The sequence below is a fragment of the Macrotis lagotis genome, chromosome X (genome assembly GCF_037893015.1).
Source record: "Macrotis lagotis isolate mMagLag1 chromosome X, bilby.v1.9.chrom.fasta, whole genome shotgun sequence".
Lineage (NCBI taxonomy): Eukaryota > Metazoa > Chordata > Mammalia > Peramelemorphia > Peramelidae > Macrotis > Macrotis lagotis.
In genome coordinates, this window is record NC_133666.1 from 65,656,157 (window position 1) to 65,683,146 (window position 26,990).

General features: G+C 36.6%; 1 protein-coding gene and 1 long non-coding RNA gene across 2 annotated transcripts in view; one reads left to right on the forward strand and one right to left on the reverse strand.

Annotated features, from left to right (window-relative positions):
• The window catches only part of LOC141500754 (uncharacterized), a 117,698-nt gene that overhangs the window by 12,608 nt on the left and 78,100 nt on the right, over positions 1 to 26,990 (reverse strand). The window lies entirely within an intron of this gene.
• On the forward strand, positions 9,257 to 10,128 carry LOC141499173 (ubiquitin carboxyl-terminal hydrolase isozyme L3-like). The gene has a single exon (XM_074202043.1). It carries the CDS (start codon positions 9,334 to 9,336, stop codon positions 10,024 to 10,026), a length of 693 nt encoding a protein of 230 aa, XP_074058144.1. The 5' UTR covers positions 9,257 to 9,333; the 3' UTR covers positions 10,027 to 10,128.

Below are 26,990 nucleotides of genomic sequence, written 5' to 3' on the forward strand. Positions count from 1 at the left end.
AAAAAAACCCCTAACTTCTATTATTTCTTCCATCTTCTAAGGGTGCTTTGTGAAAAAGAATCTGAGTTGGTCTGTAGTTTCTCTTTTACTTTTCTTTAGAATTCGTTCTGTATTTGTCCTCAGAATTTCATTCTTGGGTACTATTATATCCCTCCCGGATTGATAGATACATAGCCTCCCGTGGCTTCTCCGAGAAAATCAGATGAATTGTAAAGGAGAGAGACTTGTGATGAGAGATGATGGAGCAAGAAGAGGTGGTTGGATGCATAGGAGAAAGGTGGATGGGAGAGATGTAGCAGTATCACTGACAAGATGCAGTAACTGAATAGAAACACTGAGTCAGAGAAATGAGTCTCAAATATGACTCTGATGTTTATTAAATATTAGGTTATAAGCCTTAAGACTAAGAAATCCTTAAGCCAGCAGACTCTCCTTGTCTCCCTAGCCAGCTCAGGAAGAATATCTTGTGAATCACATCTATAAGAGGAAGAAAAGAAAATTCAACCATGATAAATTTGGAAGAGTATTCCAGCAGAGATAGGAAAAAGAGGATCTCAAAAATTTCAAGGAGCTCTAATTCAGCACTGTAACTAGAAATTTAGGGGAGTCAAGTGCTTCAGTGATTGATAGCAATGTGAGCCCAGGGTAAGCAGTCTCATGGAAGAAGGAGGGCACCATCAGAGAGCATGGCTCACTAGAAAGTGTCATCTTGTTTAAATTTATCTTTTACTAACTTGCCCATAATCCACTCACCTCCTTCCCCACCCAACTCACAGCATAAGACATCAGATTATTAATCATTTGTGAAGTGTTTTTTTTTTAAATCACAGTGGAGATTATATTGAATGTCTTCTAGTATGCAAGTTTTAGAGAGGTGGGACTTGACTTAGGGCTTATTAACATCAAAACCTTCTAACTGCTATTCTAAAACCCTAAAATTATGGTTATAATCATTCAATTTTTATAAACTATATAAATTAAAAGGAGCTTTCCAAAGCGTAGTGCTCTGTTGTATCTACATACTCTACATCACCTTCTAAATGTGGCAAAGTTCCATTATCTCTCAGCCCTTGTAACTCTTTACCTTTATGAGGATTATATGATATTTCTTGCTTTAACTTTTATTTGAACAGTAACCCAAACTTGGTATGTAATAAGCACTTTCTGATCTGTTAGTAGGAAGCTGGAACCAACAGAAGGATTTTTCAAGTTTCTGAGTGTAGGCTTAAGTCAAGTGAGGCATGACAAGTCCATAAACCCTTAATGTAGCCATTACGGCAACACAAACTTCCGTGGGTGGCAATACTTCAAGTCTAATATGTTTTCAAACTCATAAAATTAATATTTAATTTATATATAATGTATGCACACATATTTCATCTGTTCACACATTTATTTTAAAATAAATAATTTCAAAATTACATTTTTATATATAGATCACACAGACCAGACAGATACCATACATGTACACCCAGAGACATGAACACAGAAGCAAGGCAAACCCCTCTCAACTACAAAGCCAAAGAGAAGCCACAAGGCTAGGCACAGGCAGCTGGTGACAGTTACAGGAGACCTGGAGCAATTGTTCAAGTCAAAGATTCAGATTCCTTTCACTTGTCACAAATGATACCAATGGGACAAATGGAAATAATCATACTAAAACAAAATCTAGTTGCTAAGGACTAACTGGACAGTGACATTTGTTTCAGAGATGGCTGAGAATGTATATAAATGTTCACTCCAATTTTGCTGGCGGATATATATGCAAAAGGCCAAAACAAAACCAAAACGAAAGAATTGATAGGAACTGATGTTCACATTTCCCAAAGACATCAACATCATCAATAGATAATAAATAACAACAATAATAAATAGAGCAAAATTTTTACAGAAACTGCGGTTCTTGAGACCAATTCTAGTATAGTGAAAATGTAATTGTTTCCGGCTCCAGTTGTGACTAGTTTGACTTTCTCCCAAATGAAGTCTCCTCTGCTTGATCCGGTTTAGAACAAAGTAGCCCAGGCTTGACATTTCAGCCTCATTAACAATCTGTGATGTTGTAAATGGACCAACAGAGCTCCATTGTTTTGATGTTGATCCTGTAATTTGCATCTTTAATGGAGTGTGACCTCACAGGTTTATGGCTTTTGTTTGGGACCTCTACCTATAAGAAATTGAATACGAACTCGAAATAAATATATTTCTGGCAAGCAATGGCTGATACATGATTTTTTAGTGAAAAAAAAAAAACACTTGCAAAGAGCTATTTTCATTGACAGTGTTGAAAAAACTTAATTTCTATCTCTGCCAATGCAAATAATACTTGCCAGTATCTTAAAAGGAGAATTCTTTATTCAAGATATAGCTCAGTATTAAGGACAGAGATTTAGGAATTTGTATTATGTTGAGTTTTCTGCTTAAAAGAATGTGACATCCTTTCATTGAACTAAATGATTATTCTTCATACTCAGAAATAAAATCATAATACAAGTCAGGTTATATGCTGTTTGTTTAAGAATTCAAGTTTATTACTGCTAAATATCCCAATTGATATACTTTTCATCTAGATAGAATTTTGATTGAGGGCATCCTTGATGAAAATACCAATGGCAATGACACCACATCTTTACAATAACAAAATTGGTTTAGAGTTTGTAGGCTTTCAAAATGGGCATACTGCATGATGACTACAAAATAGCATTTGATTTTGTACAGCAAATCTCTGCTCTTAAAATTTCTCTTCTAACAAGGGTCTTGCAGTGTAAATCATATGTCAGAATCCTACAGGATTCCTCAAAAGATGTAACTTAGATATAAGATTCAAAAAAAATGTTTGATGAAGCAATATCAATTAAGGATAATATTTAACTGATATATTCTACTCTCAGATCCATAAGGAAAACGGGAAGATCTTTCAGATACATGTCTGTTTGTAAATGATATTTTGCTGAACTACAATAAACTCCCAATTAATGTTTCTAATAAGCTTAAGCTTGTCATCTATAAATCTCCCCCCCCCCAAAAAAAAACCCATACTCTATTCTCAAAAGAGCAAGAACAACAACAAAGGTTTGGCTTAACTAATATACTCAGGAAAATGCAATGGATACAGAATGTGAGAACCTACGGTATGCAACCGGATGGACAAGCTATGGAGCTCATTTATTAGTTTAATCAGGGAGATAGTCATTGGACCCAGAAATCAATAAGGGAAAGAAAAAGAGTTGGATGGGCTCAGAATGGACAAGCACAATTCTTTAATGATACCCTCCCCAAGTTTCTCATTGAAACAAAAACCCATCTTTTTAATCATTTTCTAGAAATGTTGAAGATGACTCAATAAACCTGTATCCAGAAACAAGAAACAGCCTTCGATACTTCCACATAGTAATCTATGCAGGAGAGATGACAAAAAAAAAAAGAGAAATGGATGAAAATAACTAAAGGGAAAAACAGGATGGCGAAGGAATGAGCAAAGCAGCTTGTGTGATATACTGGCACCAATGCAATGGTCAGAAAACTCAAAGAAGGTCCCTATGCAATCAGGCTGAACTGTAATGGGGAAGTTAGAGGGAGATACGAATATCTTGTATTAGGCTTGTTTTAGAGAGGTGAGACTTGCCTCAGGTTTTTCTTGACTTCAAAACTTTCCACCTATTATAAAAAGACCCTGAAATTATGACTACAAAATTATACAATTTGCATAAATTTCAGTTCTCCATCAGAAGGAGCTTCCAAAGTTCAGGGTGTGGTAAAGAAGTTCCTAACTCGTCCAGGACCCCACTTTCCCAATACACTAACAATTTACTTAAGCTACTGATATTCCTACTCTATAAGACACCAGATTATTTATTTGGTGCTGTCTAATCATGTCTTTCCGATGTGCATTTGTGGTTATTTTTAAAAATTCCAGTGTGGATTTTTTTCATTCATTTCTTCATAATAGTGATCTAAGTTTCATATTTTAATGGGTGAGAGATACTGGGGCCTTGTAGCATTAAAAGGTGATATGTAGATAGTGTAGAAACAACAGGATGATAGGTTTCAAGTTGTTTCACTGTAGGGTAAGCAAGACAATTACTCCCTTTCTCCTCAAATTTGTTCAGAATGTCATTCTTAAGTGCCCTGGGTAGCCAGATGGTGTTGCACTGGATCTAGTATGGGCCTGGAGTCAGGAAGACTCATCTTCCTGAGTTCAAATCCAAGCTCAGATACTTACTAGCTGGGTGACCCTGGGCAAACCACCTAACATTGTTTGCCTCATGAGCCAGAGAAGGAAATGGAAATCTCTTTGCAAAGAAAACCCCAATGATGGTCACAAAGAGTTGAACACACCTTAAAAATGACTGAACATAGAACTTTATATCTAAGTCATATATCCATGTAAAGCTTATCTCATTATACATTTTGAGATATTAATCTATTCTTAGTCTCTGCCAGTTTGTTCTTCAGTTTTCCCAATAGCTTTTGATCAAATAATGTGCTTGGGTTTATCCAAAACAGGGTTGCTGTCTTTATTAGATTCTGTAAATCTAATCCATTTCACTGATCAACCTTTTTAATTTCTTAACTAATAAAAAAGAAAGTTTTGACGCTGTAATTACAGATGTGTAAGTATAGTGCAGAATTTGGTTCTTTAGGGCTTCTCCCTCCATTCCCTCCCCCTTGTTTCCCCTAATCCTTGTTCTTCCAGATGAATTTCTTTACTATTTTTCCTACCTCTATAAAATAATCAATTGGTAGTTGAATTGATATGAATGAATACTTCAATAAATAAGCAAATTAATTCAAATAATATTGTAATTTTTCATTATGTGATCTCAACATTACATGAAGAATATGGGGCATTTAGGGAGGACTGGCACTTCTGGTAGGAGGACTTGCTGAGCCTTTTTCAGGGCTGCTCATCTACCTCTAGTGTCCACTTTATTCACTCAGAGAAGTGGCTCCAAGATGCTGCTGCATATTTAGTGGCCGCATCCTAATAAATTATTTTGGCAGATGGGTTAAACCAAGCTGAGGGTAACCCACAAGCCTCAAACGTGTGAGTGAATTAAAAGGATGTGTACTCTAAGTATGTGAAGACTTCCCTGGAGCAATAGGTGAATGGGAACAATTTATTCCAATGGCCATAAAGATGGTTGAAGGAGAACTATGGAACACTCAGAGCCTGGTCAGAAACTGAAGATGCCAAAGTTACCCACTACATTCCAGTCCATTGCCAGTCTTTCTGATTTCTGTCTTGTCACTGGACTTCAATGACTCAGAGAGAGAAAGTGAGGATGATGATTTGTGCCCTCTTAACTTAAATCTAACTCATGGCACCAGTTTACATATTATTCATGATGTCATTGGTCCTCTTCAAAAGTGAAGAATAAACAACATATGTGCTCAGTCCACCCATGAACAATCAATATTTCTCTGCTTATTTAGATAAGTTTTAATTTTGGAAAAAACATTTTATAAATCTAGTAAGACAGTTCTTGTGTGTACCTTAACAGGTAGATCCTCAGGTATTTCATGATTCTTTAGTTATTTTAAATGGAATATATATATATATATATATATGTATATATATATACATATATATACAGCTTTTCTTGCTGAGTTCTTCTAATAATATACAGAAATACTAATGATTTTTGTGCAGTTTTTTATATCATGCAATTTTACTGAAGTTATATTTTCAAATTAATATATTTGATTCTCTAGGGTTCTCTAAATAAACAATCTTGCCATCTGCAAAAACTGGTATTTTGATTCTGCTTATTCTCTAAAAGTCTTTTTTACTGTCTTATTCTATTCCTAGCATTCTGAGCATTATGTCAAATAACAGTAAGGATAATGGACCTCTGATATAATTGGAATGTCCTCTAATTTATTTCCTCCACACATAATGCCGGCTCTTGGACTTAGATAGATCTTGTTTGTCATTTTAAGAAAAGGTACAATTTTTCCTGTTTTTTTCTAGAATGCATGCTACATCTTATCAAAAGATTTTTTTACTTCATCTGTTTATAGGATAATATATTTTTGTTGTTTTCATAATTAATATTCTCTTACATTGACAATTTTCCTCCTATTGAACCAACCCTAAATTCATGTCATGTATCCAATCAATTCATAATGTATAATCTTTGTGGCATGTTGACATAGTCTCCTGCTAATGTTTCATTTAAAATATTTGCATTAGCATTCATTATTGATGCTGGTCTATACACTACTTTCTCTGGTTTAAGTACTAATCCAAATTTGTATCATAAAACATATTGGAGAGTATCCTTTTTTTCCCCATATTTTTAAAAGTTTTCTGAAATAACAAAATAACAACAGCTATGATTTACATAGTACTTTTGAGATTTGCAAAGCATTTTATAAAAATTACCTCATTTGAGTGCTTTCAGTCCCTCCATTTTTCAGATGAGGAAACTAAGGCACACAGTTTAAGTGATTTTCCCAGGGTCACTTAGCGAGTATCCCAGGGCTTATTTGCGTTCAGATCAGGTGCTTGTTCTTATCCATTTGTTTCAGATCTGTCTTTGTCACTCCATTTGGAGTTTCTCAATGATATAGGAATGGTTCATCATTTACTTCTTCAGGTCATTTTACAGATGAGACACTGAGGTAAACAGGGTGAAGTAGGGTCACATAGTTTCAAAGTGTCTGAGGTCAGATTTGAACTCAATAAGATGAATGTCCTGGAATTCAGGCCTTGTTCTCTAACCACTACAGGATCACATAGTTGTGTTAGTGCTTGTTCTACTGTGCAGCATAATAATATTAACCTTAAATTGTTCTTTGAAGGTTTGATGAAACTTCCAGTAAATACATCTGGTTCTAGATATTTTTCACCTTTGGAAGTTCATTTATTGCTTGATTACGTGATTTAAGTTCTCTATCTTTTCATTTGGCATTCTGTATTCTTTGTTTTTGAAATGAACATCTGTTTCCTTGGCATATACTTGGGCAAAGAAGTTTCTAATAATTTCCTTTAGTTATTTCTTATGATTTTTCTTTCATTTTTGATACTAATAATTTGTTTTTTTATTTTGTTCTTTTAAAAAATGAAGTTAGATATGATTTCTCTCTCATCACACTAAATTTGGATCAAGGTACAACATGGAAACAAAGTAAAGACTGACAAATTGCTTTCCGTGGGGGGGTGGGGAGAGGGAAGTAAGATTGAGGGTAAATTGTAAAACTCAAATAATATCTTTAATAAAAAATAAATTTTAAAAAAGATTCTATATGAAACATAAATCAATAAATTCTATTTAAAAATGAAATTAGGAGGGCAAAAAATCCATATATATATATATATATACACGCAAAAAAATTTATGGTAGTTCTTTTTGTAGTGGCAAAGTATTGGAAATTGAGGGAATATCCATCATTTGGGGAGTGACTGGACAAATGGTTGTGTATGAATGTGAGGGAGCACTTTGTTCTGCCAGATATCATGAGCACTCAGAATTCAAAAAAGCTTGGAAAGACTTTCATGAATTGATGCTGAGTGAAAGTATGTAAAACCAGAAGAACATTATATGCCTTCACAACAACACTGATGATGATCAGTTATGATGGTTTTCAGCAGTACAATAATCCAAAACAATTCTAAAGGTATTCAATGGAAAATATCATCCATCTCTAGAGAAGGAATTTTGGAGTCTGACTGCAGATCAAGCATGCAATTTTCAATTAAAAAAATAGTTTCATCTGTTTTTCCTCTCATGATTTTTTCCTTCTGTCCTCATTCCCTTTTCACAAACATGAATAATATGGAAATGTGTTTAACATAATTATACATGTATAATCTATATCAGATTACTGGCTGTCAAGGGGAGAGGGAATGAAGGGAGGGAGAAAAATTTTAAAAACTTTACCCCAAAAAGTGATTACTGAAAACTATCTTTAAATGAGTTGGAAAAATAAACTAATTTTTAAAAATGAAATCAGAAATAGATTATTGCTTCTTTTGGTATTTTTAAAATATTTCATTAAATATGTATAGAGAAACAAAAACTCAAGAAAATCAAGGGAATTAATGAAGAAAAGCATCAGTCATCAAAACTGTTTGGTACTGGCTAAGAAATAGAATGGTGCATTTGTGGAATAGATTAGGTACAAAAGAAAGAGTAGGAAATGACCATAGCAATTTACTGTTTGATAAATCCAAAGACACTAGCTTCTGGGATAAGAACTCATTCTGATAAAAACTGCAGAGAACTATATGGCAGAAACTAGACATAGACTAACATCTCATACTCTATATGAAGAAAAGGCAGGAAAAGGTACAGGATTTAGAGATTAAAGGGTGATACCAAAAGTCAATTAGGAGAACAAAGAATAGTTTATTTGTTAGGGAGAGGGGAGTTTATGACCAAACAAGAGCTAGTGAAAATCATAAAGTGCAAAATTAATAATTTTGATTACATTGAATTAAAAAGGTTTTGCACAAATAAAACTAATGCAACCCAGAATAAAAGGAATACAGAAAGTTGGAAAACAATTTTTACTGCTTATGTTACAGATAAATGACTCATTTCTAAAATATGAAGAGAACTGAATCAAATTTATAGCATTATAAGTCATTCCCCAATTGATAAATGGTCAAAGGTTATAAACAGTTTTCAGATGAAAAAATTAAAACTACTTATAGTCAAAAAATCATTATTGATTAAATAAATGCAAATTAAAACAACTCTGAAGTACCACCTGACAACTATTAGATTGACCAATATGTCAAAAAACCGAAATGATCAGTGTTAGAGGGGATATGAAAAAACTGGAACACTAATACATTGTTGGTGGAGTTGTGAACTAATCCATTCATTCTGGAGAATAATTAGGAACTATACCCAAAGAGTAATGAAAACGTTTATTTTTTTTTATCCAGCAATTATCACTACTGAATCTTGATCCCAAAGAGATCATAGAAAGGGGGAAAAAATCTATACATATAAAAATATTTATAATGCCTTTTTGTAGTGACAAAGAATTGCAAATTGAGGAATGCCCATCAATTGGGCAATAGTTCAAGAAATTTTGGTATTTGAATGTGATGAAGAACGATTGTTCTTTAAGAATTCATCAATGGGGGCAGAGGGGAGCCAGCCGCGGCTGGGGTGGCGCTGCCCCCCCGGCCCCGGAGCCCGGAGTCTACGCCCCGCCGGCGGCGGGGCTGGTGGGGTGCGCGGGGTCGGGTCGGGCCGGCCGGCGGCCGCCCAGCGGGGGGGCCGCAGGGGCTGCAGGGCGCGGGGACGGAAGCCGGCGGGCGGCCGTGGCTGTCAGAGCCGGAGCCCGAGCCTCGGCCCCGCGCGGCGCCGCCCGGCCATGGAGAGTCACCGCTGGCTGCCGCTGGAGGCCAACCCCGAGGTCACCAACCAGTTTCTTAAACAATTAGGTCTGCATCCCAACTGGCAGTTTGTTGATGTGTATGGTATGGAACCTGAACTCCTTAGTGTGGTGCCACGACCAGTTTGTGCGGTATTGCTTCTCTTTCCAATTACAGAAAAGTATGAAGTATTCAGAATAGAAGAGGAAGAAAAAATAAAATCACAAGGACAAGACGTCACAGAATCAGTATATTTCATGAAGCCAACCATCAGTAATGCCTGGGGAACAATTGGGCTGATCCACGCCATTGCTAACAACAAAGACAAAATGAATTTTGAATCTGGATCAACATTGAAAAAGTTCTTGCAAGAATCTCTAAGTATGAGGCCCGAAGAAAGAGCCAGATACCTAGAAAGATATGAAGCTATTCGAGTTACCCACGAATCAAGTGCCCATGAAGGTCAAACAGAGGCACCAAGTATAGATGAAAAAGTAGATCTGCATTTCATTGCATTAGTTCATGTAGCTGGGCATCTCTATGAATTAGATGGGCGCAAAACATTTCCAATTAAACATGGGAAAACAAGTGATGGTACTTTATTAGAGGATGCCATAGAAGTTTGCAAGAAGTTCATGGAACGGGATCCAGAAGAATTAAGATTTAATGCAATTGCTCTTTCTGCAGCATAGCTTATGCATAGTGAAAGCACCAGTACTGTATTATTTGTAACAAAAATACAATTCCTCCTGCCATACACCAGTACTCACAAATTTTGATATTTTCATGATGATATTGATAATATTGACCAATAATAGTTTATGTGGATTAAACTTTGAACTAATCTGTAAAAAAAAGAATTCATCAATGGTCACAGTTCAGAAAAGCTTAGAAGGACTTTTCATGAACTGATGCTGAGTGAAGTGGGCAGAACCAAGAGAACATTGCACACACTGACAACCAACATTGTGTGATTATCAATTAGGATAGACTTAACTCTCTTCAGAAGAACAATGTCCAAAGACAATTCTAAAGGACTTGTGATGGAAAATATTACCCACGTCCAGAGAAGGACTAGAGAGTCTGAATAAAGACCAAAGTATACAACTGTCGATTTTTAAAACTTGTTTTATATTTCATTTTTTCATGTTTTTCCCCTTTTATTCTGTTTCGTCTTTCACATGACTCACATGGCAATGTGTTTAACATAGTTAAGCATGTATAATCTATCTCAGTTTACTTGCTCTCAAGGGGAGGGTCAAGAGAATGGAAGAAGGGAGAAAAATGTAGAACTCAAAATATTACAAAAATGAATGTTGAAAAGTATTTTTGTATGTAATTGGAAAAATAAATAAATTTTTATTTAAAAAATTAAGATCTTTCCCCCATTTTTAAACTTGGTGGTGTGATTTTTAAATCACCTCTCCTTAATCTATTTTCCTCCCAAATATATTTGGCATGAGAAATTTTACATTTTCTTTTTTTCAGTTTTTTTTTTTTAATATCTCTTTTTTCATGGAATCAGTTTCTGTTTGGTGCATTCTCCTTTACAAGGACTATGTTTCATGGTTAAGTCTTTGGAACTTTTGTGCTAAGCTCTTGATTCTATTTCAAGTATTTTCTTCACGGCTTTATTTCCTTTTCCAATTCGTTCCTGTAGCACTCTCATTTAGTTTACATTATTTAAAACTTCTTTTGAAAAAAAATCTTGCATTATTTTCCCCCAGAATCCTGGTTAGCTTATATCTAGCTACATTTTTTCTGTGATCATTTACTTCTAGGTTTTCTCTTCTCCTGGATTTAGGTCTTAAACCATCCATGTCATCATCGTCTATCTCAATTTCTATGATCAGGTATTTTTAATTCATCATTATAGCTTTACTTCATTGATTTGGGCTTTGTATTAGGACCAAGCTCTAGGCACTTCTGGATGGAATTGCTTGGCTTCACTTCTCCTATTTTAAATTCTATTGGTCCTGCTACTGCTTTCTCTGTTGAATTGAGTGCCATGTTCTTCAAGCATCTCAGGAGCAATTAAGACTGGGGACCTGCAAACTTTCAGTCTACTCCTAGCTCCTTAATCCAGGGAAAACTCTAATCGCTACCTCCTTGAACTGAGCTTTGCAAGCTTTTGCTCTGGATTTAGGTTTGAGCAACATTGTTGTGGGATTGATTGTGGTTGGCATCTAGTTGGAAGGTGACCTCAGTAACCATCAGCTAGCTGAAAGGCTTCAGATTCATGGGGAGACAATTATAGGCCACCAAATGTTCTGAGCTCCCAGCCCTGGTTACTGAGCCATACAATACAGATTGGACTGTATGCTAAATCTAAGACGTTGCTAGAGGGTCAGAACAACTGCAGGGTGGTTCAATTTCTACTCCTTTCCCAGGAGAGAGCCTCAAGCCTCATCTTTATCCAATTCTGCTACTCTTAGTAGGTCCATGGCCCTTACTCAGGCCCCAGTAGATCTATGATCCAATTTTGTTATACAAGAGATAGAGCTGCCAATTGGTCCCTGTTCCTGCTCCCTGCATAGTGGCAGGTCCCACTAAATGGTATCTCCAATGTGTTCTTACCCTAGAACACAACTTTAGTCTCTGTGCTAGAATGCTCAATGCGATTCCTCCTGGCTCTATCTTGTTCCTGGTACATATTCAAAACTTGGTTTCTATTGCATAGGGCCGATCTGGGATAGAATAAATGACTCACTGTCATTTTTGTCTTGCATTTTTCAACTAAAACTGCATATGTTACTTAGGTTTTTGTGGAAAATAGCTACATTATTTTAGAGATGGGACTGAGTTGTACCATCATTTTGGCTGTTCCTCTCAAAAGGTATCGTTTTCCTAGTCTTACTCTCCTCAGTCTGCATCTGTTCTTACAGGACTACTGTTTCCTCTGAAACCATCAATCTTATCATTTCTCATGATTTGTTTAGCCATTTCCCAATAAGAGGGGGCCTTTAGAGTCTCATTCAAGGTTATTATGGAAACAGCCCCTACAGCTATTTTTGAACATACCCTTTGATCCTGCTAACTGTGGGTGTCTCATGGGGATCTATTCTGGACCATCTTTTCCCTCTGGTCTATTTCACTTGACAATGTCATTAATTCCCATGGCTCTAATTATGTTGATGGTTCTAAGTCTTCTTATTCAGCCTTAATCTTTCTGCTGACTTCTAGTCTTTAATTTCCAGCTGCCTATTTGACATCTTGAACTTAATGTTTTCTATAGACATCTGAAACTCAACATGTCTCAAACTGAAATCATCTCTCCCTGCTACAACCTCTCTCACTTCCAAACTTCCTTAGCATTGTTCAATGCATCACAATTCTTCCACTTACCTAAGCTCACTACCAAGGTGTGATCCTCTCTCTACCCACCCCATCCCCATAACTAATCTGTTGCCAACGTCTGTCAAATTTAACTGGTGAAATTCCTCACGTATGCATCCTTTTGTCCTCTCACAATGCCACTACCCTGGTACAGGTCCTTATCACCTCATGCCTAGACCATTAGAAAAGGCAGCTGGTTGATTTGTCTATCACAAGTCTCTTTTTAACCCAGTTCATTCATCATCCTTCTAGAAAAGAGATTTTCCTAAAACCCAGGCCTGACCATGTCATTCTCCTACTCAATAAACTCAAGTGAATTCCTATCACTTTTAGTAAAGAACATCAAATCTTCTGTTTGATACTCAAAATCCTTTCTAACCTGCCTTCTACTTTCCCTAGGCTTCTTCTCTCTAACAATGCACTCCACTCACTTCATTTCTTTTTCTCCTTGCTGACCTCGAACAAAACAATCTCCCAATTCTAGGCATTTTCAGTTGCTATCTCCAATGCCTGATGTGGTCTCCCTCCTCATCTCTGTCTCCTGGCTTCCTCCCAGGTCCCAGCTTTTACCAATTCCTCTTCATTCTAGGGTGTCCCCTATTGGATTATTTCCGGTTTATCCTGTATAGGCTTGTTTGTACAGAATTATTTTCAAACCACCACCCCCGATTAAATTTTGAAGTTCTTGAAATTCAGAGTTACATTTTACCTTTCTTTATATCACTAGCACTTAGTACAGTATCTGACACATTGTAATGGCATTGTGAATATTTATTGACTGATTAATTCCTTTGGAGTATATGCCTATTAGTTGTATCACTAGCTCAAAGCATATACACAGTACGATGACTTAGGGGTACAGCTGCTCTGGCAATAGTTTATGCAAGTCAAGCTTTCCCACAACCACACCTACACTGATCTTTTGTCATCTTGGCCTATCTGAGGCACAACCTCAAAGTTGCTTTTAGATGCACTTTCCAAGGAATTCATTAAAATATATTCCAAAATATTAGGAAAATAATGTTACTGAGAACAAGAAGGTTTGCTTTTTTCTGCTTAGGTAACATGAGCTGAGAAATACTAAAATAAACACTACAGTTTGCAAGCATTTTTTATCTTTATCATAGTCTTAATTTTACTTTTATGGTTTATAATGTACATTAGTACAGCAGTATCTGTCTGAATTTATAAACAAGTATACAAATATGAGAGAGATTACATTAGTTTCTTTTATAGATAGGGTATATGGGCAAAAATAATTGGGGGCTGGTGATGTATATGATAAATGACAAAGCAAAAAAGTGTTGCAGCTTGGACATCTGAGATGTCACCTTAGAGAGATAATTCAATAGACAGAAGTTGGAGATGAAGGCAACAAACTGGGTTTCTTCTTCCTATAATTGTAGTAGTTTTCTAATTAGTTTTAACCACCTCAGATCTCTACTTCAATCCCTCTTCCACACAGCTGTCAAAATGATTTTCCTCAAGAATAGATCTAACATAACATTCTCCCTAATAAATTAATTCCAATGACTCCTCGTTAACTTCAGGATTAAAAATAACTTCTTTTGGTAGACTTTTAAATCTTTATGCAACATGACCCCTTGCTGTGTCTCCAATCTTAACCTTTACCCTCTTGAACCCATAATATAATTTGGCCATCCCAGTCTACTGGCTTCTCCACATGACATGGAAACATCTCCTGTCTCTATGCCTTTGGGATGGCTGCTCTCCAAGGTGGGACTTCCTCTTAGAATCTCTTGCTTCCTTCATTAGATTTTCCACCACCGCCACTGTCCGGATTCTAGAGCCTCTCCTTCTACAGCAAACATATCAAACCAGCGTAGTAAGAAACAGATTAAAATATAATCTGGAAATGTTTAGCAAAATAAAAATAAAAATAAAGGCAACACAACTTAGATAATGTTAGTTTGTGGTTTTCTAAATCAACATACAACATGTAATAAGCAATCATTTTATTATTTTAGTTTGTCACCACTGTTCTAAGGTAACAAGCTCTACCTACTCTCTCTATATCTTCTATGTGTCTAGTTATACATGGTATCTGCCTTAACTTCTCGATGGGACTGGCTACTTTTATTACCAGCACTTAGCACCATGTCTGACACATCTATGAATTTAATGAATCCTTTATTGATAGACTGATTGATTGACTTGATTGACTCTGAAGGTTTCAATTTGGTTTGCTAATAAGAGTTAGTTTCCAGGAGTGGGAAAACATTTACCATCTCTTTTTTCTATCCTCCAAATCTCTAGCCACATGAAGGAATAATACCAGTAATCACTACCAAAGACAGAACCCTCTTCAGCACATTAAAGTGAAACTCAAAGAACTTTACCATAAGAACTGAGAGACTAGAACTAGATGGACTAACGGCCACCAAGAATTTCAAAAAACTTTAAAAAACTCAACTTCTACTGAGAAAAAGGCCAAGAAGGACCCTTGTTTCAAATGGTGCCTAGATACTAACCATCTTTTTATCAAATGGGGATCTTTTTATCATATTTTACAAAGTTCTCTTTTTAAAAAAAAACTAATGAACTATTAAATGGTTAAATTGTTAAGGGACTTCTTGTCATGAAAAGACCAATTTTTAGTATTCCTGCTCTCACTGTAGCAAAGGCACTTTCTAAAAATGTAAAGTAGCATATTCAGTTAATCAAACAGTACAATTGATTCTTCATTATGTTGTGTTCAATGCTGAGAAACACTTGGGCTTCTTACCCTTAAGCATCGGCTTTGGGGTTTTGCAAGCTTAGGGTGAGTTTAATTAAAGTCGAGGGAGAAAACCAATTAAGCAGTGAGAAGTGCTGGCATCCCTCACGTACTCTAAAGACAAAAATGCCACTGAGGATACGATGATTCTATAATCTCAGTATAAATACCACTGTCGACTTCAGCAGTTCTTGGGGGCCAGGTGTTCTGAACATTCTGGATAGCAGCGAGTTTGGGATGTTCCAAATTAAACAACAGTGTATTATTTTCTCCAACTTGAAATTTCTTCAGATAGAAAGAGGTTAGAAAGGAGAAAGGCATCAATATAAAAGTGACTATTTTAAGCGCTCTGAAACATCTATATTAAAATGCCAGCCTTGAATGAGCCATCTGCTTAGAGATTCCAAACTTATTTGAGCTCCTTTGGAAAGGACATGAACATTTCTTTGGTCATCCTGGGCAAAAGTTCTCTAGGCAGCAATCAATGGAGGTCATGCCAGATCACTGTGCCAGAGACACCAGATGCAGTGTCAATGCTGTTCCACAGCAGCATTGTACCAAACCTGGGGTAGAATAGACAAAGGTACCTCCCAATGGCTTGTCAATCAATCAGGCAACCCCAGAAAGACAACTACTGCCATCATTTTCATGCAGACCTAGGGTGGGTGAAGGTGGCTGCAGGGGCAATATAAATGATATGACATTGAGATTCAATGAAATGTTCCTTAATTGGATTTATTTGTGCATCTCCAGGTTGGTAACAGAGATTAGCTACACTGCAGAGCTAGAAATACATTATAAAAATCTGAGCTACTGCTCTAATTGGTGACAAGCATATCAGTTCTCTGGGCAATCTAGTACAATAGCCCAGAATACTTTGTGCTCTGGAATGACCCTGAATGGAGCCTCCAAGCTAGTGAGGTCAGATGATTTCACCCATGAGAGTTCTTGTGGATGTTCTTTTGGAAAAAAGAAGAGCATTTCTGTAGCATGCACAGGAAAACATAAATGTCTTCTATCCTCCAACACCATTATTTATAAGAGCAGTTATGACTCTTGGGTTAATAGCTGGTAAATCTCAGCCTTATAGAACTTTTTCATATTTATAGTTAGCAACAAGAAGGAGTTGTCCATAGCTAGAAGGTATCCTATTCATTATTCTTCAAAAATTAGAATAAAGTAGTGAGACTGAATGGGCAAGTGACTGAATTTAGCTACAGCCTATGAAGCACGTCTGAACGGCTACCTCAGTGTCTGTAGTTAGTTGCTGCAGTCTAGGGACTTGGTTTTTTTTCATAAATGATTCAGAGAGGACAATCACGCATAAAGTCATATATGTCTTTATGATGATGAGCTTTAACGCAAATAAAGGAAGGAAGGGGCAGCTGGGTGGCGAATTGGATAGAGCACCAGCCCTGGAGTCAGGAGTACCTGAGTTCAAATGTGGCTTCAGACATACAATCATTACCTAGCTGTGTTACCTTGGGCAAGTCATTTAACCGCAATTCCTTCCTTGCAAAAAATAAAATAAAGGAAGGACCAAGGAATAAAATGAGGCTCTCATGAGTGGGAGAATGAAGGAAAGGAAAGATGCAACCAGAGAAACCACAGAAACACGGAGCATGATGGTCCTCAGACTGTGGTGGGAGGAAGGAGGCAGCAGCATCTACTGTCTTGAGTCATATCTCAGAACTTGGTACAATGAGCTTTTCCAACTCTCTGTAATTCTTCCATGTGATGATAACAACATGATACATTTCTGTGGTATTTGAAAGTTATGGTTTTTATGAGGAAGATGAAAAGGAGGAAGAATTTTTCTCAGGCACATCTACATGGTTTCCCATTCCTGATGTCAAAGGTATGGGAAGGACATGTATTGGATAGGAGATTCCTTAGAGAAATGGAAACCAATAAGGAATACAATTATAGGGGGAAATGAGATTTTGGAGTCAAAGGGAGAAGCAGAGATAGCTTGTAACAATTAAACCTTATGAGTACCTCCAAAGTGAGTCTCCCTACCCCAAAACCCTGCTCTGATAAAACACATAAATCTATTGCTGAAAAAGAATTACATTATTGATTATTAGGAGGTCAGGTTCCTGAGTTATCCAAAGTGCTTTAAGAGGCATCATTAAGGACATGGATCACTGAAAAAGGAGGGGGGAATCACATGACCAGCAAGATGAAAGAATATTTGTGGTCCTGTTACTCTCCTTAGAAAACCAACTACCCAACAGATAGAGAGTAAGTAAAGATGAATCCTAATTCTTAAAAGACAAAAATTTAGATAAGAGGAGCTAGACACTTAGAACTCCCCACTTAGCAGCCCTTCCCACCAACAGACACACACACACACACACACACACACACACACACACACATACACACATGCATACATGTGTGTGCACACGTTAGGTACAGGGAACACAAAAGCAAAACTTAAAGGTCTGGGGCATTTGCCCTATTGTAGGGATTCTACCTGATTCTCCCTGCCAAAAACAGGAAGCAACAGACTGTGCTACTAAAGAGTCATGTGGAGGAAATAGAGCAAGGGGCATCAGAAAATTCAAGTAGAAAAGAAAATACCATGTCATTCCACAGTATGCCCCAAAGTTTATAGGGTACATAGTTCAGAAGTAATTTTGGCTTCCTGGCCTGGTCCTCACATATTTGTGGCCATTTAGTGTCTGCCCTGTTCTGTTCTCTTCTGAGTCACGTTATTCATCCCAGTGAACCAACTCCCCACATCTCTCAGGATACTTTAGACTTCTTTTAACCCTTTTGAGGGTTCTTAAAGGGTCAATAGAAGGGCTCTGTGGATAGATTTCAGATGAGTCCTGTATGGGCACAAACCAAACTCATCTTTATTTTCACTCACCAGCTATATAAAAATATTCTCCTAAGCAGAAGAGTTCACCAGACTTACAAAAATTCAGGACACATGAACAGGTTAAGGACCTCTGCTCTCAACCACATTTCTGTATTTGGTCTCTGATTTATTTGTTCTAAACTCCAGCCTAGGCCCTGACTGCTCTTTCTTGGCTTCTCAATGGTAATAACTCATTCCCTGCAACTCAGTAACCTGTTCCTGGCTTAGAGAACTTAGGAACTTTCTAGTACAACTGTTACTTAGAAAAGAATCCCTGTACCTTGATATCCTTAATAAACATCCATTCAGCTTCCTTTGGAAATGCTCCAGAGAAGGGGCACCCACTACATCCTAAACCTATGCACTGACAACAATGTCTCTACCACCATTCCATAATGGTGCCCTCCTAGTAACAAAACCAACTGACTGACAATGTCAGGGTGATCAATACCCTTTGTATATTGGTTCTTACCTTAGTGACTCTGGACAGACTCTGGTTTCCTTGGAGTGGACATCATCCACAACCTGAGCCATGTATGTGATCTCTCAGGGTCCTGAATTCTTTGTCTATTGAATTGCTGCCTACCCCATTTTCCTTCCAGGGCCCAAGCAGAGTAATGTGCCAAATTACCACCAAGGGAATTCTTAGGTCAACGAATGTGCTTGCTGTAGGCTTATAGTCCCCAAATCGAATAATCTCAGCACTGGGTTAGAGGGGAGAGATTCATTAGTGCCAACTGCTGTACTAGCAGAGGGAAGCAACTTCAATAAATGAACATTGCACCAGAATTAGTGCATTTACCAGCCAAGTCCCAACCCAGCTAAAATACTTTAGAAGGAACTGTGCCAATAACCTAATGCCTTTATATGGCTGATTTTCATATGAAAGCACTTACAAATAAAATTAGAATGCCAATTTACCCCAATATACCTCTTTCAGACAATGCTGTTAATTCATACTGGGTCACAAATCAATGAAATTCAGAGTTAACTATGACACAAAGTATATTCCCTGGAAAGCTGTGTTGAGCCTTAATAAGGGTTTGTAGGAAATTTTTCTCGATAGGAAAGAGAGCAAACAAAAAAGGGAACATAACAGCCAGAAGGCAGGATACAGGCTTCAAAGTGGAGTCCAAGATATTGATTTCAATTCAATGAATATTTGAGGTCTGCGGGGTGTATCCGAACGGTCACAGGAGTGAAAACTCTCATTTGGCTCTTGGGAATTTCTTTGGCTTTTCAGGGCCTACTTTTATCCATCTTGTAGTTAAGTCACTGTCAGTGAAATACATACATATATACATTCATACATACGTACATACATATGAATGAATAAGAATGCACTAAGGATGTGATGTGTCAGTGCATGGAAAGGCCTATCTGGAAACGCCCTTCACCATTAGATCCTGCAACCTGCTTATGATCCAATAAATAAGTCCGAAGGAATTGTCTGTGGTCAAATTAAAAGGTCACAGATTTAGAGCTGGAAAAAAATCTTAGAAGCCACTGGGTTTAAAGCATTCATTTAAAGATAAGAAAACTAGGGCAGCTAGGTGGCACAGTGGATAGAGCACCAGCCCTGAAGTCAGGAATACCTGAGTTCAAATCTAGCCTCAGACACTTAATAATTACCTAGCTGTGTGGCCTTGGGCAAGCCACTCAACTCCATTTACCTTGCAAAAATGTAAAAATAATAATAAATAAAGATGAGAAAACTGAGACAACAGAGAGGTTAAGGGACATGCCCAGGGTCACAGAATTGGGGAAGGCCAGAGGCAAGATTTGAACTCAGACCCTACTGACCCCAAGATCAGTATGGCATTCCCTAATTCAGACTGTCTTTGATTCTCGTTTTTTCAACTTTTTTTGTTTCATTCGATGATAATTGTAATGATTGAGTGAGGGAGGGGGTGTGGTCCTAATAAGAACTATCTTGCAAAATTCGAGTTGATGTCATTATACTGGGAGTTTCTGGACTATTGATGGGTAATCTTTAACATTTGCTGCAAAATCGAAATTCATAAAGAAGGGTAGCTAGCTAGCTGTATAGAGAGCTGGACAGATAGATCAAAACATGTATTAATTCCTTACTAGGAGCAAGATTCTTATTACTTCCTTACTACTGTGCTATGTACTGGGAAAAAAATATAACCTCTCCCTCCCACTCTCCTCACCCTTAAGGATTTTATATTCTAATGGGAGAAGACAATGTATAAAGAGAACTGGAAAGCAGAGAGACAAGGAGGAGGAGAAGAAGAGGAAGGCAAAGTAGAAAAGTCCAGAGAATCAGGAATAAAGGCAAGAGGTGCCAAAGGCCTGGACTTTTTATCAGACAGTAGTCCTAGGCTGGAACTTAGCAATCAGAAGAGGGCCCAAAGGGGTAGAGTTATGGTCACCATAAAAAGGCTATTGACATGAAGGTGGATGACAGTAGGGAGACAGGAGAAGAGCTAGTAGAGAAGTATGAAGTTAAGTAGCAAAAGTCAGATGAGTTCTAATGAGAAATCATGGCCTCAGAGAACTGATGAAGAAATACATGTGATTCATCTTAGTAGCTGGTTAGGAGAAATGGAGGAAAAACTCTACTAGATTGTCAGATGCATTGTATTGATTGGCTTTCTTTAAATGTTTTTATTACAAGGAAGAGTTCAAAGGGAGACTGAAAAAAGCTGGCAGCAGATTAGAACCGAGAGGAGCCCAGATGTTCCACAAACACCCTAGCAAAGCTCTTTAAAGGGCACAAGAAGTGTAGACAAAAATTTAAAGCCAAAGGGATTTAGTATCAATATTCCATCCAGTCCAGAGCATGAAAAAGAATGAGATTCCTACCAAGACAAGTTAGGGAAGGTAGAAGGCACAATGCAACACAGACCAGTTACAGAACAGCATACAGAGCCAGAGTAGCACCTATCCCAGAGTGACCCAGGGCACCATCTATTTCCGGAGATGAGGACTTGCTCAGGGGCCACATCGGCAGCACATTATAGGGCCAGACCAACATCAAAAGAGCAGATAGATGCTTGAACTAGCATCCAGCCAGCCAGTGCCTAACCTCGCTTCTAGGTGACTCCTGCTCAACTGAGTATCCAGACAACTGAGACTGAAGCACAGCAGATGAGGCCAGATAGTTACTACAGAAAGAGGGATCGAGTCTTTGTCTCCAGACTCAAGATAAGGCAGACTCGAACCCATACCTTCTAAGAGTCTGAGAAATAAACTTGAACCAAATATAAGATCCTAATGAAGAAACTTAGGCTGGAAATAGGCATAAGCAAAAAAGAAAAATGAGAGAACTTCAAGGAGTAAACCCTTCCAATGAAAGTAATCCCATAATAAATCCATATAGAGCTTCATAGAAAAGAAAGTCCATGTCACAAGGACTATAAGGGTACCTGGAAGAAAACAAACAAGAGAATTGACATTTATAAAAGAAAAAAATGAAAAAAGAGAATTAATACCTTAGAGTATACAGAGGCAAAATAGAATGAGCCAAACAAATGAGCAACTACAAGAAAACTTTTGTAACATAAAATGAAAATGTTGATGAAATCAAAAATAAATATTTACCATATTCCAGGCAGTATACATTGGGAATCCAAAAAGAAGCAAAAGACAGTACCTGCCCTCAAGGAGCTTACAATCTAATGGAGGTCGTGACATACAAATAATTACATGCAAAGCAAGCTATGGACAGGATAGACAGGCAATAATTTACAGAGGAAATGCGAAGGAGAACCAAGAGAAAACTGTCAAGGATGCATGTAGAGAATTGCCTTGGAAAAGAAAGGGCCATCATTTCATGAGAAACAGCCAAAATAAGGGTGACATTATGAACAAATTAGAAGAAGAAAGAAATTATTACCTATGGGGTTTATGGATGAGGTAAAAGTCCAAGACTAAACAAACGATGAAGACAAATAGAAGATTAAGTGAACAATTTTGATCATATAAAATGAAGAAGATTTGGTACAAATGAAACCAATATTGGTTAAATTAGAAGATAAATGGGTAACTAGGAAGAATTCTTGTAGTCAATTTATCTGCTAAAGTTTCCTATCTAAGATATATAAGGAAATGATTCACATGTATAAGATCAAGAGTCTTTTCTCAATAGATAAATGGTCAAATCATAAGAATAGTGAGTTCTCAAAGAAGGATTTCCAGGTTATCAATAGTCATGTGGAAAATGCTATAAGTAATAGAGAACTGCAAGAGGTTGCCCCTGACATCCATCAGACTGTCAAAGATTTCAAAAATGGAAAATGAGAGGTGTTGGAAGGACTGTGGGACAATAGACTTACAACTCAAATGTCAGCAGTGATGTGAATTGTTCCAACAGAAACCAATTTGGAACTATACTCAAAAGTTAATTTTACCGAATTCTTTGCTCAGGCTATGCCACTATTAGGCCTATAATTCAAAGAGTTAAAGGAAAGAGGGAAAGAATCCAAATGGATAAAATATCTAGAGAAAATCTTTCTTTTGGGTAGTAAAGGACAAGAAACTAAGGTGGGTACTCATCCATCTAGAGAATGACTAAACAAATTATGGTATATGGATATAACTAAATATCATTGTGCTAGAAGAGCAATGCAGATGGTTTCAGAGAAATCTGAAATCTATATGAGCAGATAAAAGATAAAGTGAGCAGAAACTAGAACATAATTATCCAATAAGAACATTAAAAAAAATTCCAGCATTGACAGACTGGGGAATTCTGATTGAAGTAATAATAAACCACAGAGCCAGAGGACTGATTATGAAGCATGATATCCACCTCTTGAGAGAGCAGAGGTAGACTCAAGATGCAGAACAAAATGCAGATTTTTGGACACAGTCATCGAGGGATTTTGTTTTGCCTGGCTGTATAACTTGTTTCAAGGGCTCAAAAATGGTAAGGGCTTCTAAAGTTACTCCATTTATAAAATTTGTAACTGGGAAGGAGAGAGAGAAATTGTGTTTGAATACAAGATCTTAGTAGAAACACTGCAAATAAAAGACAAAGAATTTTCCTTAACATAACAAATAAAGCCAAGGCTTAAATAAAGAATAACTGATAACATCTAGATTTTAATGTTTAAGGTGCAAATTTGTAATGTAAATTTTTATATTTATTTCATTTTCCCCAAGTTAAGTGTAATTTCATTTTACATTTTTCTTAGTGACCAAACATGTTTTCTGTTGCTATAAAAAAGTTATAATTTATAGGAAAAAGGTCACAAGACTAAATAATGTGCTATCTTAAATACCCATGCCTCCTGCATATAATGTTGGACTTAGTTCTTGCATTGGTTAGTTTTGCTGAACTGGCTTTTTTTTAGTTTTATTTCAAAGGATAGCTCTCTAGGAAGGGGCTAAGAAATTAATTCATTGGGAAACTGAGGTAATATAAACATAAAAGAGATCCATAAAATATTTTAATTATCTATACCTTGAAAAAAGATGAACTATTGGGGCTATATGACCAAGTTCAAGGTAGCAACAATTGCCTTGCCACAACAAGCCAAAATATTGTCTAGGAGGAAATGATCAGCATCCACAGAGTTACTTTAATAAAATCAAGCCTTTAGAAATTGATTTCCAACATTACAATTTCTCTATTACATTGGATGCAAAATGATGAACACATTCAAGTTTCTTAACTTCTCTGACCCTCAGTTTATTCATCTTTAAAATGGGGAGAAAATAGCTCAACTGCATAACCTGAGAGTCCAATATCATCATAAGTACTTGACAAACCTTAAAGAGCTATTATTTTTTTAGGTTTTTTTGGCAAGGCAATGGGTTTAAGTGACTTGGCTAAGGTCACGTAGCTAGGTAATTATTAAGTGTCTGAGGCCACATTTGAACGCAGGTACTCCTGATTCCAGGGCCAGTGCTCTATCCACTGTGCACCTAGCTGCCCCCAAGATCTATTAATTTTTTAAAATAATTATTTAGTATTTCATTTTCCCCTATTACATGTAAAAACAATTTTTAACATTGATTTATGAAATTTTGAGTTCTAAATTCTCTCCCTCCCTGCACTCTCCTCCAATGGGAAGGCAAACAGTTTAACAAAGACTATACATATGTAGCTGTGCAAAATACATCATTATAAGGGTATCATTATAAAATAAAACATAGACCAAAAAGACCCATAAAAAATAAAGAAATTAAAAACCAAAGATGCTTTGATCTGTATTCAGATTCTATTAGTTCTGTCAGGGTGGATGGATAACATTTTTCATCTTAAGTCCTCCAGAGTGATCTTTGAATTGCTAAGAAGAGCTAAGTCATTCACAGCTGATCAACTTACAATAGTCATTTGCCATTGCTCTTGTGTATTTAATCTATTCCATGGATCCACCACTCTTATTTCTTAGCCAGGACCAAATAGTTTGATGACTGCCACTTCATGATATAGTTTTACATTTGGCATGGTTAGGCAACCTTCCTTTGCATTTTTACCCTAATTCCTTTGATTTTTTTTTACTTTTTATTCTTCTATATGAATTTTATTGGTTTTCTATCTCTATAAAATAACTTTTTGGTAGTTTGGTATGGCACTGTGTAAGTAAACAGCTACATTGATTTAATACTTGATATCCAGATATCTCTGCTGAGAAATAGATACCTTCACTGATATAGAGAAGGATTGCACATAATTGCAAGCTTCAATCTTTTAATAACTAGTAAAAAGATGAGACAATAAAAATAAAATAAGTATTAAAAATGAAAACAAGTATTCAAATATCTATACACACACCCACACCCACACCCACACTCACAAATAGCCAGAATCCATAGCTTTCAAGATAACAAAAATAAATAAAGCAGGTTACCAAGAAAAAAGGCAAGCATACAGAAACTATAAACAGCGACAGTGGTAAAGGCAAGGAAGTTTTTGAATATGCAAAAAGCCAAATGAAAAATATCAGAAATCAAGAATAACTTATACTGAAGAACTGAGTTATAATACTAAAGGAGAAACTTATATTATCATTACTACTGAAAAAATCAGAGCTGGGAATAATTTTTGAAATATAAATGCAGAAGACAAGAAATGTAGAAAACGAAGACAGAAACAAAACAGATATGCATCATGATAACTGGCTGGTCCATTTGTGAATGCAATGGAATTTTATTGCTCTGTAAAAATTATGAATATTACAAAATTTAGAGAAAGACATTTCTCAACTGTCTCAGAGTGATGTAACCAAAACTAGGAAGAACAAATTAAAAGATGGCTACAATATTAATTTGAGGTGTCAACCAAAGCAGTGACCAAATACGGCTTCAAAACACTGAGGATGAACAGACCTCTTGCATTTTGGCAGAGAAGGGATGGATGGATTGGAATTCATAAAATAGCACACATTCTTAGATATAGCCAATGTGTTGATTTACTTTGTTTGATCATATAGATTTGTTATGAGATTGGGGGGTTTCTAATGGGGAAGAGAGAAATGAATTAATGGGTAAGAATAGAATTGGAGAAAAGGAGTATAAATAAAAAAATTTGAAGAATAAAAAATGTGAGGATACAAAGAGAACTTAGTTATTAATTTGTTAAATTTAACAAGATAAAAAAGAGAAGTTCATATGGTTTTTGCAGCATCACTGAACTTGAGAGTAGGAAGGGATCTTGGTGACCATAGATCTAGTCCAAGGAATCCCACTATAACAAACAGAACAATTACTTCTCCAATCTCTTACTGAGGGACTCCAAGGCCACTGTTAGGAAATTTGTCTTGACACCAAACCTATATATTCCTCTCTGTAATTCTCTACTTCTCTCCTTAATTGCTCCTGGTTCTGCCTTCTGGGGCAAAACAGAACAAATCCAATCTCACCTTCATATGACAACCATCCTTTACGTTAACATACTTCATACATCATCATATCCTCTCCATTCCTTGCCTCCAAGACTTCCTTTCCAGAGGCAAATTTTGTCTAGTTCCTTCAACTCATTGTCATGTCATGGTCTTAAAGGTCCTTGTATTATTATGAGCACAATGTCTCATTATGAGCATAATGTCTTTAAACTGTGAGCTCTTTGACAATAAGGTCTTTTTCTGCCTTGCTTTTTGTCTTTGCATGGAACACATTTAATGCTTGATAAAGACCTGTTGACTTGGCCATCTAGGTTGTCCTCTATCAACTTTTGAATTTATCATTGACCTTAAACTGCAGTGACCAGAATTGAACACAATATTCCAATGAGGAGTGATAAGGGGAGAAGGCAAAAGAATTATCATCATCTCCCCTGTTCCTTGAAACTATAAGTCCCTCAAATTTCTGACCTAGATTACATTAGCTTAATTAGCTGCCAATTCACAATTCACTCAGAAAGTTTTTAAAAGCTATCTATCCTATTCTCTCCCATCTTATATATCTGATTTGTTTAATACACAAATATAAAGTCTTGCCTGTCACACCCTGCACTGCCATTCAGTGTGTTAGCTATCATGCCCATTTCTATCTGTTTTTATACAATTCATTGACAAACATGTTAGACGTTCTCCTATTCTTTCTTGTATCTTGACATATTTGTGTTTGCTGATAGCTACACTTATGATTTTAAAATATATTAAAGGGCATATTGTAATATGGAAGGGAATGGAGGTCAGCATGTTGTTGTTTAGTTGTTCAATCAGATCTTAGACCCCATGAGCCATAGTGGGTGAGGCCCTTCTATCCTCCACTAACTCTTTTTTTAGGGTTTTTTTTGC

Coding starts and splice junctions, on each gene's coding strand:
- LOC141499173 (XM_074202043.1), top strand. CDS start 9,334: ATGGAGAGTCACCGCTGGCTGCCGCTGGAGGCCAACCCCGAGGTCACC.